Genomic DNA, 12,807 nt, shown 5'->3' with positions numbered 1-12,807 from the left:
TTCAAAATTCTAGTATACATTAAATATTGGTTTTTAACACCAATATGTAGTCATAGCAAAATAATGGTTTTAGACTATTAAAATAATTTCCAATGCTATCAATGTTAACCCATTCATTTATTTGTTTATGCTTGGTTTTATATTCTGAATATAATGCAAATCAGATCTATGACATCATGCCAAAGTTATGATTATTTTGTTAGAGTAATGTTTTAAGCTCTATTTATAAGAATATCCAAATAGCTCAGTCGGTAGAATCTTAATCTTATGGTTTTTCGGTTTAAATTCCCACTTACCACTGCATCTATCTGCTTCGTTTGTTGGGAATTTATTTAAGGATTAGGTTTTAGTGGGGGTGTGCATACGTGCGTGAGTGTGTGTGTGTGGGGGGGGGGGGGGGGGATCCAGGTCATAAAATATATGTAAATATATTTTAATTCATGCAAATTTTGTATTCATTATTACAAAGTCAATTCTCTATTGAATTTTTATATTGTACCTAATATATAGTACCGATTAACAAAAAAAAAAATATGACTTGGGTGCCATCAGCTAGAATCGAAACCAAAACATTTAGCATTCCAACTGCTTTCTCTACCATTTCAGTTATTGGCAGATACATAAGAAAGAGTTAAAATTAAACCTCTTCAAGCTATGAATGAATTTGCGAATGTGCAAAAGTAATATGTTGGCAAGTTGAAATGAACATTTTTGTATTTCAACTTGCCAACATATTTCTGTACACGTTATTCATCCATCCAAAAAAAGATTTTACTCGTTATAAACCATGTTTGGTGTATGATTACTATTTCCTGTTAGTTTCAACATTATGTGACCAGTAGTTTAAGAGTTTATCGGCTAAATATTTTCACACATATAGACACATACATCTGTTTTATTTATTTAGATTTTTTTTTTTTTTTTTTTTTTTTTTTTACAAAGACATCACCACATTATCAAGGCCCAGAGGCCACTCAAGGATAAGGGTTAAAGAGTGTACAGTAGAAGTTGGTCAATATAGTAATCATTAGTAATGAAAATTTGGTAAATTTAATAACTTATATGGAACGGCTCATCAAGAACTTATTTACTTTAGACTTGAACAAAACCATATTGTAGTCAGCCGGAAAGCAGGAAAACGGAAGACAATTCCACAGGCGTGCAGTTCTAAGAAAGAAGCTTTGTTCATGGAATCTACGTTTAGGTTTAGGCACAGATAAAGAGTGGGGGAAATTATTGATAGTGTTTACAGCTAGACGAGTGTTTCTTGTGAAAGTTTGGCGAGGGGGGACCATAGATTGAAGCTCAGTTGAACACTTTCCATGAAAATAACGATACATTAGAGACAAACTCGCAACATCTCTTCTGTGAGATAGAGGTTGCAAGGAAGAGAAAAGGACATCTCCTACGAGGCTACGAAGTCTATTTTGAACTCTATCAAGGCAGGACAAGTCCTTTCTAGCAGCTCCTGCCCAGATGTGGCAACAGTATTCCATCCTTGGACGTACCTGGCTCTTATATAGATAGAGAATAGCATCAGCAGTGAGATATCTACTGGATCGATAGAAAGATCCCACCATTTTTCCAGCGGCCTTGGCAACAGATTTGATATACGTGTTCCATTTAAGATCAGGAGTAATGGTCAAGCCCAGAAGATGGATGCAACATTTTCCACTTCTAAAATGAATTAAGATTTGATATTTCAAAATGAGACAAATTCCACAGTATATTTTTTTTTATATAATTGAGACCGACAGGCAACATCTCTATTAATATAAGACCATTTAGAGTGCTACATTAAAAAATTAGAAATCTGCTTATCTGTAAGGAAACTACATGGAAAATACCAATAGGATGCAAATCCTAGAACTAGATGTACAAGTATCTATCCAACATTGCCTGGTGGTATAAATACTTGTAATTTACTCTTTCTTTCTTTAAACTACATTTTTTTTTTTTTTTTTTTGCTCCCCCCCCCCCCCAAGACGTTTTGTCACGATCAAAGGAAAATAATTATATGGACGTATAGAAAATGTCACTGCCCCTCCCTTCAAATATTCAAGCTCACAGCCGTCTGAAAGTGATTTTGAACCAGACAAAGTATTTTCTAGATGATATTAAACCATTGCAACAAAACGTGATGACCAAGTGATTAATGACACCGACTGATAGATAACCTGGGTTCACCAAGTTTGAACCCAGTTCTTTCCACAGAAACACTTCCACTTAGAAATGTTGGCAACCTTCACATGGTCGCTCCCTTAAGTATTAGATGTCTTTTTAAAATAAAAAAAATTTCTAATGAGAAAGATATTGAGGAAATGAATATCAAGAATTCTGTTCATACAAAAATAAATGATGCTCAACAGTATGCTGCAATAATCCACAATCACTTTTGATAAACCAGAATCAAATATTGAAAGCTATTAATGATAAAAAAAAAAAAAATAAAGAGACTAACTTTATTTATCAGGTAGGATGGGCACAAAAATCTTCCAAAATACTTGATAAATACAAAACCTACTATATTTGTGTTATAAGATGGCCCAAGATAAATAGAAGAAATCTGAATATTAAAATTGATTACGGTTTCAAATTACCAAATCATTATTCACCGAAATAAATATGCCAAATTTATGATGTTTGGTACAGAAATTCGTGATGTACCAAATATTTTTATTAGGATAAATTTTTTTTTCTTTTTTATCAACTTGTATATAATATTCTTTAAACTGTTTTGAGCTGATGTCCAGGACAAGTAAAGTGAGAGACACGGATGAGGAGATTACTTTAAATATAATAAAAATAAAACTATACTTTTCCAGTGTTTATAAAAAGACAGATGAAGACAAGAAAGTCCGCCATTCTCGTTCTCCATTGGACAAAAGGTATGTTCCCCAAAGAAATTATTTTAAAATGTCCTTAGCCAGAAGAGAATAGTACAGTCATGCAACAAAGTGACTAACGACGATCTTTTATTTTTAAAAATACCAACAGGGACATCATAATAATTATATTCAGTTTAACGTTGTTTTACATGTTAACGTTGACTCCCAAACCAATCTACCTTTGCCCAGATTATTAACTTCCTTTTCTCTCAAATCCTTATCACTTCCGCATGTTTTCCTTGTTTTTTTTCCCTGCCAACTAACCATGCTACCTCAACTGTTCTACATCTACTAACCAAATCACTTTTAATATGACTAAACCAACAAAGTCTCCCCGTTTTGCACACATCTCCTTATAGTGTTCAAATTTTTTTAAGTCATCAGATCTGAGCCTGTTGTTAAGACTCACATTACACATCCATCATCGTATTACTCTTCATGCAACATCTATATATATAAAAGGCAAAATGTCTGTTAGTGTGTGCACTTTTTGTGTATGTCCGGCAAAGGTTTTTTCAGGGTGGTTCTCGGGTTGGTCGCTCATTCTTATAACTTTTTATATGTTACCGAGATGATAATATCTAAGATTTACGAAACAACTCGCCGTGTATCTATAATTTGGGCGACAAAGACATCACTTTTTTTCATATTCCTTTCCTCCTTTGTGGTACAGGTGCGAGCCTGCCTGCCTACTACCACTTTTTTTTTTTTTTTGCTCAACACACCTCCAAACATCCGGGCAATGACAGGCATCCAGCCTAGTGTATCTTAAATCCTCACCAAAGCAGATTTCACTTCTATATCTCATCACACTATACACACATGCTGGATAGATTCTTCCCTTGGCAGACAGTGGTAATATTCTGCTGATTAATGGCAGAAGTTCCAGAATTTATTCCATCAACCTTGCTAAAGAGCGTCTGTAGCAGTTTAGTGTCATGCTCAGGACATATCACATTTACTATATGGCACCCTTAACTCAAACTTCAATGCTTTTTATTTGGAGCATGTATCTCACATGAATTGTAGGACATTTAATAAATCCATCTGTTGGACTCACTGAACCATAAAAAATAAACAGATAAAAGAATTCATGATCGTTTTGTGTTAAAATTCTATACGTAATTAGGAGTGATTTGTATGAGTCAGTGACTCTTCAGTGCAATGAATGAGAATTTTTATTTATTAATTAATAAAAATAGGAAAAAAAAAAAAAAAAAAAACCAATAATGTTGTTATCAAAGACATTTATGTACTTTAATAACAAATTTTTTTCGTATTATTTGCATTCTTCGGATACTGTTCTCATCTTGACTGTCACTTTCATGTTTCGGTTGATGTAACCTCCGACCTTCAGGTGTAGCTTTACAATTGGTTAGAGTAATTACAAAAATCAGTTATAAAAGTGATATTCTACTGAAGATTGACGGTTCAATTATCAGTATGAGCGACCGAAAAATACAATTGCGAAATTACTTAGGGCCTCTACCCAGTCATGACTGATGGAACAAGAGCATGCTACCCTTGTGAAGTTAATAAAGGGTTCTGCTCAAAATTTCATCTAAATTCCCAAGTTCGACAAGATACATCTTAAGGTAGAAGGTGACATCGACCGAAACGTTGTGAAAATGACACTCAAGATTAGAATAGTAGTCCAAAGAATCTAAATAATACAAATAACCAATCCTCATCTAAAAAATTAAGGAACGTAATAAATTTTTTAATGGAACTTTATCGTTATCTATTACTAATGAAGATTGGTATCTGTCTGAAGTTGAAACTTAATTCTATTAATTCTACTAGCAGATTGTTGACAAAAACACTGAGGAACATCTTGTTGATTTTTTTTCCTGATAACTAGTCCTGTTCCTCCACTGTTCTGTCACCTCTGGGATCTCTTGTTCATTCAGTTCTCTCAAGATCAAAAAGTGCAACAAAACCTCTTAAGTTCTTCACACCATGGGATAGCCACAGATATTGTCAGAAATTCCTCTACATTCTATGTTTGAAAAGAATGTCCTGTATCGCATCCAAATTAACTGACTCATTAATCATTAGTATTGAGAGCTTCATACCTTGCAAGAAATTCCAACAGAAGCCAAACTGCCAGCCATGGTGGGTACCTGAATGCGCCACCGTCATTACTCACAAACTTTTCATTGCTTTGAACACAAAACATTCTTAAAATGAGCCATAATCATGCAAAAGAATTAAAAATTCGTTAAGATCATATGCCCAATTCTTTAAATCTAGAGTGGCTGAGGTTTGGTTCTCCCGAGTTTTGGCAGATAACAAAGTCTTGAACACGTGTGTTACTGCTATTCCAACAATCATCAATGGACCAAAGGTGATTTCCTCCACAGCTGTTAAAGCCAAACTTTTTACAAAAAAAAAAATGCCTTACATTCTGCCCGCTGTAATCGGAGGCCACTTACTAACAGAATTTCCCCATGACTGTAAACATTGAATGACAGCCATGCATCTGTTTAGCGTGTTGCCCAGCTCATCAAGAACCTTAATGCTAGCAAGGAAATTACTCCTGAAAAAAAAAAAACAGAACATAAAACAAAACCTAGCAAGAGCAACTTAACCAATCTTTTCAACTATCAAGGTTATGGTTAATACAACGTTAAGGTTAAAAGTTATGTAGAACCAACCAACGGAGAACACCATTTACATAGAAGGTTTGATAATAAGTTTACAATTTGAAGTACTGAAATAATGCATTTCATCTTGTTACATGTTAGGAGTGATCTTGGCAGGATATTTATGATTAAGGCAACACATATTTGTAGATTGAGTGAAATCAAGGTTGGATTATATCTGGTTAATTGAACAGAATTTACAAGGGTTATGTCAGTACATGAGTTAATCCTGTTAAGGGATTTAACGTAAATGCTTGATCCTATGGCTTTGTAAACAGTACAGCAAATCTTCGCACTTCAAAATTTTAGAATATTTTTTTGTGTGAAAATCCCTGATGCATAAAAGTATTTTTCTCATACCCAGTTGAATCGGCTTTAATGAGTGAATCCATTCAATCTAAGTTGATGTTATTACTAAAAAAAAAAAAAAAAAAAAAAAAAAAAAATGTTAAACTAATTTGCTTTTGTCAATTAATTAACTGCACATAAAGATAAAATAAAAAATGTCGATATACATGGGTTATTTTCTTTGTGGCATGAGATTAACAGACTTACTTCCCCCTTTCCTAAAGCAAATTGAAAAGAAAAATTTTTTTTTTTTTTTTTTTTTTTACCTGGTGTGATTAAAAGCAGATCTTTTTGGGCCATTGGGGAAAAGATAAGAACTTATTGTTTCTGTTAGTATCAAACAAATTACCCAATTCGTATTTAAATAGTGTTTGCACTAGATATTAACAAAAAAAACTTAAAGATCACGACCAGAGCAGAATGCGATAAAAAAAATCTGTATAGACATTAAATTTTTGTGGTTGTTTTTTTGTTAAATATTAATAAATGAGAAATCATTTTGAGTTAAAATCCAATTAGTATTACACATGTAACTTGAAAAAAAAATATGGTTGAACGACCGGATTACACTTTCATAGGAATTGTGAATCGCTATGAATTGTATGAAAATGTGTAAAAAATATTTGGAAGTTGCTTTTTTGGTAAAATTTTAAATTTTTTGAGTATTTGCTCTCTAAGTCAATTTTTTTTCTCCCCAACTTTTTATTTTGTAAGCCTACACCTATATCATGTGGGATTACAGAAGTTAAACAATGTTCAGCCTGGTTAGTACTTAGATGAGAGACCATTTAAGAAAATCAGGTGCATACATTTGGAAGTGAATGTAATATTCCTTTCTCTAATATTATTGGAAAAGTATGAATCCAGGTCTTGCCCCTCTGAGCTATGGGTAAAAAAAAAAATAGTAAGGTAGACTGAACCACATAGTGGAGATGAAATGTAGGGTGACTTCTTCACTTTCTTTAATGATAGTATCCCACCCCAATTCATTGAAGTGATAACACTTAGTATGCTGTATTTGCCGTAAAAAGAGCCAGTGGCTTTTTAGACAGAGAGGGGAAACACACAGGCTCAGAAACTAAGTTACTAAACTTATTGTAACTCTTTCCAGAGAGTTTCACCGCATGATTACTGCTCTCCCTCGACCCAGGACTGTACCCTAATAAACAAAGTCTTTGACAGCATAGATACAGCACTTTCCATCGACACTATGCACAAGTGCATGTGTTTGGTGACTAATGTCCACCACAAAAACTGGCTTAGATTTTCTACTCACACAGACGCAGCTGGTATGACTACATATAACTTCTCTATATCTCATTCCCTATCACAGATGGTTACGTTTCCAACCAGTTTCCCAGACCAGCAAGAACAACACGCATCACTTCTAGATCTGTTTCTGACCACGGTTCCCGATGACTGTAACTAATGCCCACAGCCCACTTGGGAACACCGATCATGCAGTGGTAATAGTTGAAATAGCCCTAAACTTTAGAGTCAAAACTGAAGAGCCACTGCTCAAAACGATGAGATATTATAAAAAGGCTGACAGGGAAGCCATCAGGGATCTCATCAGGAACGCCCCATTGCAAAATATCTTTTCACTTCCTGCTGAACAGTGCACAAATGAGACCACTGAATGGTTCAAAACAGTAATTAAAGCACATGTTCCCACACGGAAATTTTCTAGCAAGCCCCACTCTCCCCAATGGTTTACTTCTACTTGTGCAGCCGCCATCGCGCAAAGGCAGCATGCATACCACAGATTTAACCGACAGAAGTCCATTTCAAACAGGCAGAAGTATATAGAAGCCAGAAGTAACAAGAGAATTTACTGAAACCACCAAAAAATGCATCAAAGCACAGAAATTAGGAACCCGCGACTTCTGGAAAATCTAAACAGTGTAGTAAATAATGGGCAATCAACAATCCATGAGGTTGTTTGCTCTGCAACTGAAAAGGCTAACATGCTTGCCAGTCGGTTTGCCTCCAACTCCACACTGGACCCTGCCAACCAACCCCTGCCTGACTTTCCTTTGCGGACAGCCGCCACACTAGATGATCTGAAAATCACCCCTTCTCAGGTGCATGCTATTATAAGAAATCTTGACACTGCAAAAGCATGTGGACCCGATCTCAACCCGGCTGCTTTTAAAAAAGTGCTCCGCCAAAGTAGCTCCAGTTCTCTCCAAACTTTACAACAAATGCCTTAATGAATCTTGCTTTCCTGCCTGCTGGAAAACTGCTTCTGTAGTACCAGTTTTCAAGAATTCTGGCGAAAGAACTGACCCAGTAAATTATCACCCCATTACCAAAATATTTGAGACAATAATTAACCAAGCTCTAGTCCATCACTTTACAAATGCTAAACTTCTGACTGACCAACAATATGGATTTAGACAAGCCCGTTCAAAAGCAGACATCCTAACTGTAATCTCAGAATGTATATATCAGTCACTGGACAAAGTGGGGGAGGGTAGAGCGGTAGCTCTAGATATATCTAAGACTTTTGACAGGGTATGGCATGAAGGTCTTCTCAAGAAAATCAGATCATATGGTATCACTGGAAGAATACATGATATAATTAAATCCTTCTTAGATAAGAGAAAAAATCCAGGTTGTCCTCGACGGTCGTACATCTAAACAATACGATATAAATGCGGGAGTGCCTCAGGGGTCTATCCAGGGACCTCTGTTATTCCTAATATTCATAAATGACCTCCCTGACAAAATTGCCTCTGAAATGGGTATATATGCTAACTACACCACACTCTATAACAGACACGACAGGAAAACAAATGAACACATATCTAAAGAAATGGCAGAAGCACTAGAGGATGACCTTCGATCTGTAGTGGAATGGGGACATAAATGGATGATCACATTCAATGCTGCCAAGACTAAACTTGTTTCCTTCAATAATTACAAGAAACCTTCTCTACCACCAATAGCAATGGCCAATGACTCTTTATCTGAAAGTACATCCTGTAAACTCCTCGGCCTAACGCTCTCAGGAAACATGAGTTGGAACAATTACATTGAGAGTATCGCCAGGACCGCTGCAAAGAAGGTAGGTTCTCTCTACCATGCTAGAAAGATACTAACGCCCGAAAGTATCCTATACCTCTATAAGGCCACCATTCGCCCATGTATAGAGTATTGTTGTCATATTTGGGCTGGTGCATCTGCTACTAGTCTCTCGCTCCTAGACAAGGTTCAAAAGAGAGTCGCCAATCTGATAGGTCCTGAACTGTCATCTAGACTTCAGCCCCTGTCCCATCGACGAAATGTTGCATCCCTCTGCCTTTTCTACAAGTACTTTAATGGTGAATGCTCTGACGAACTGCAAGCAGTTGTGCCCCCTCGACGTAAATACTCCCGACAAACCCGACAAGCAGCTAAATCCCACCCCTTCACAGTAGAGATCCCTAGATGTAAGAGAACCTTCTACTCCAGTAGTTTCTTCCTCAGGACAGCTACACTTTGGCATTCCCTGCCGGGTCCCTGCTTCCCCAACTGTACTGACATGCAGAAGTTCAAGTACAACGTGAACCGACATCTTGCTGCCCAACTCCCTACACAGTACCCTTGATGCCCATGTCCCAGATAGTGGCCCTCTACAACAAAGTGGCAATATGCCTTCTTTGGGGTGAAAATGTAATTTAAAAAAAAAAACAAAAAAACTTTCACTCAGGTAGTAGTTCCATTGTGTCAACACACGTATAGATTAGCAAGTTACACTGAAGTACTTGCTGAAGGTATCTTCAGAGCTGTAATTTTTTTCTCTTTTTTTTTGTAGAAAAGTTTCAACATTCTTTCACATAGTCACCCATCTGGTACTGGCCAGGCTCAACGTTGCTTAACTTTGGCGATATGAGCACCAATGTGTCAATGTGATTACACTGTATGTCTGCTTGACACAATGAACTGAGCCATGTTAAGTTATGCAAATGTTTTATTTGACAAATCTATATATCTATGAAAGTAAAATTGTCTGCGTGTCTATGTGTATACTTCCCTACCAAACCACTCCAAATTTTTAGTTTATGGACTCGAGATTTGACATAAGGGGTAATGAGATTTGAGAAAATCTTTTTAATCAGTTTTCAGCCAGAAATTTGGCTGTCAAGAGGTCAAAGTTCAATGATTTGACCTTTGAGAACTCTACCAAACTCCTCCAATTTTAGCTCTAAGCACTTGAAATTTTAGATGTAGGTTACTTGGACATGGATTAAACATTTTAATTTGATTTGAGCCCAAAACAATAAATGTTAAGGGGTCAAAATTGGGGTTAAATTTTTTTTTCAATTTGACCTTTGTGGTCTCTAAACATTTGAAATTTTATATAAAGAGTATTCAGACATGCTGCAAGCCTTTTAATCAGTTTTTGAGCAAAAATTTGGCTGCCAAGAGGTCAAAGTTGAAAGAATTGACTTCTGCAGACTATCAAACTTCTCCGCCAATTTTGGGTCTAAATACTTGAAATTTTAGATGTAGGCTACCTGGACATGAGTCAAACTTTTTAATATACATATATATACATATGCACATAAAGTTATGAACAGGACATAGGGCCCGAGCAAAGCCGGGTTGAACTGCTTGTATGGAATATAGTTTGTAATTTAACTTCAAGTAGGCCTCAAAAGGCTTTCACAAACCACATTGTAGAACCAGGTGTTCATGAAAGAGTAAGCACTCACTGCTACCCATGGGTCACCAACCATTGTTGACTGTATGTGCTTGAGTTTATCATTGACATAAGCACTTATTTCAAATCCAAATTTATTTACTATCCTCGGATACCATACTTGAAGTTTATGTAAAAGATGAAGAATTTGTCACTAACTTCCACCCTTACTTTTGATTGTCTGAAATAACTTATATGCTAGAAAATACAAATATATATATATATATATATATATATATATATATATTTTGTTATTGTTGTTATTTTTCAAGCGATACATACGGTTAATATTGGCTCCGCCTCGGAGCTCATTTTTTTATTTACTTAGAAAGTCGCCCTTTTTAATTTTGAACGTATATAACATTTTTTATTTATTTATTATTTTTAAAACAGTAATCTACGTACACGCGTGTTTCAAGGTCATTACCTCTCATCAGCGTAGTTTAACTGTTTCTAGGGATCGAACCTCAGACCATGTTTACCACAGTCCGGTGCCTTAACCGTTAGGCCATAATCCCTAGATTAATTATACTGTTTATTTTTATCGCTTATAAATTTAGATTTTGTTATTGTTGTTATTTTTCAAGCAATACATACGGTTAATATTGGCTCCGCCTCGGAGATCATTTTTTTATTTACTTATATATATAATATATATATATATGAAGGGGATGTTGTAATTTGCTTGAAGCATTGTACATGAAGTGAAAGGAGTTGTGTTTGAAGACTGACAATGCACTGTTGTAGGAGAACACTGTTGGGTACAAGCCGAGGAATTAAAATGACGATATTATTTAATTAATTGAAATGTTTATTGAGATGAGCATTATTTATTCATCTATTTGTTGCGGACTATTATCCTCATCTTTTTAGTTGTTGTCTCACGAAGTTTCGGCCAACTATTCCTTTGGCCTTCATCAGGTGGTAACTGCGGCGGAATCGGAACTCCAAATCTCCTAACTGCATCCTCAGCAATTACTGCTTTCCATAGTCGTTGTCGGCCAGAGGCTTAGTTGACCAAAACGTGGCGAGACAACAACAACTATGGAAGGCAGTAATTGCTGAGGACGCGGTTAGGAGATTCAGGGTTCCTATCCCGTCACGGTTACCACCTGATGAAGGCCAGAGGAATAGTTGGCCGAAACGTCATGAAACACCAACTAAAAAGATGAGGATAATGGTCCGCAATAAATAAATTAATAAAATTACGATTTCAATTTTCAACAATAAAATATTTACCAACATAATGCGTCACATCCTAACTTTTGGGAGTATACCCCATTTTAAGAGGAAGAAAAAAAAATGTGCGATCAGTTGGTGTAGGCGTTTATGTTTATGTCAAGAGTGGAGTTATGCAGTCAGACAAGTTTGCATTCTATTTAAATTATTTATGAAATATGGGTCAGCATTAATGTCAGTTATATATACTATTCTATACATGCTTTTTCAACTTTTTACTTATTTTGTAAGTAAATGTTATGGTTATATATTAATTTACTTATTTAACATATTACTTATTGTAACTGTTATTATTTAGTATTGTTTAAAGGGTAACTACTGGGGCAAATTTTATAGCTATTTCTCCTACGTAGTATCTTATGGTTTTTATTCACATTTTTTTCACTTTTGTAATTGTTATAGTATTTAATAACTATACCAAACCTATATTTCAGGAATAATTTAAATAGAATTCAAACCTGACTGCACAACTCCACTCGGCATAAACATGTGCATCTACACCGAGTGTACATATTTCTTTTTCTTTCTCTTGAAAATGAGGTATACTCTGAAAATTTGGAAGCTTTACACCACATTACCACCTTGATGTGACACATGTTGGTAAATAAATATTTTATTATTGAAATATTTTAATATTGTTATTACTTTTACTTTGTCTCATACCCAAAAGGTGTTCGTCATAGCCTTCAAACAACTCCTTTCAAATTATATATTTCTCCGTCAAATGTAAGAGACAATAAAACATGATACATAAAAGAAAGTGAAAATCAAGCATAAATTGCTAACAGTAGAGTCTACATTATAATTATAAACATACTTGAAATTGCCAAAGTAAACAGTTTATAGATAAACACATGGATGATATAAAGTAAATATGATTATCTGGAAACAAATACTGCGATTAGTAAAAAAAGGTCTGTGCTAAGATGGTCATTAGTTTGGAAGTTGTGTCTATGACCAGAAGTTAGACCTAATAAAATGGCATCAGGTGTAAAAAATA

At 35.3% G+C, this 12,807-nt stretch overlaps 1 protein-coding gene across 2 annotated transcripts in view; it reads right to left on the bottom strand.

The window, feature by feature from the left end:
- The window catches only part of LOC145293189 (GDP-fucose protein O-fucosyltransferase 1-like), a 64,258-nt gene that overhangs the window by 19,448 nt on the left and 32,003 nt on the right, over positions 1-12,807 (bottom strand). Inside the window, exon 1 of one of the 2 annotated variants that reach the window (XM_080139694.1) lies at positions 5,324-5,381. The exons of the other annotated variant lie outside the window; for it this stretch is intronic. Coding sequence (XP_079995820.1) covers positions 5,324-5,366 — 43 coding nt within the window. The 5' untranslated portion in view covers positions 5,367-5,381. Of the gene's footprint in view, positions 1-5,323; positions 5,382-12,807 lie in introns of those variants that run through there. 2 annotated transcript variants of the gene reach the window in all.

Source organism: Euprymna scolopes, chromosome 2 (assembly GCF_053919585.1).
Source record: "Euprymna scolopes isolate OS-2025 chromosome 2, ASM5391958v1, whole genome shotgun sequence".
Taxonomy (NCBI): Eukaryota; Metazoa; Mollusca; class Cephalopoda; order Sepiida; family Sepiolidae; genus Euprymna; species Euprymna scolopes.
Note: the sequence above shows the minus strand (reverse complement) of the source record. Positions and strands in the feature narration are given on the sequence as shown.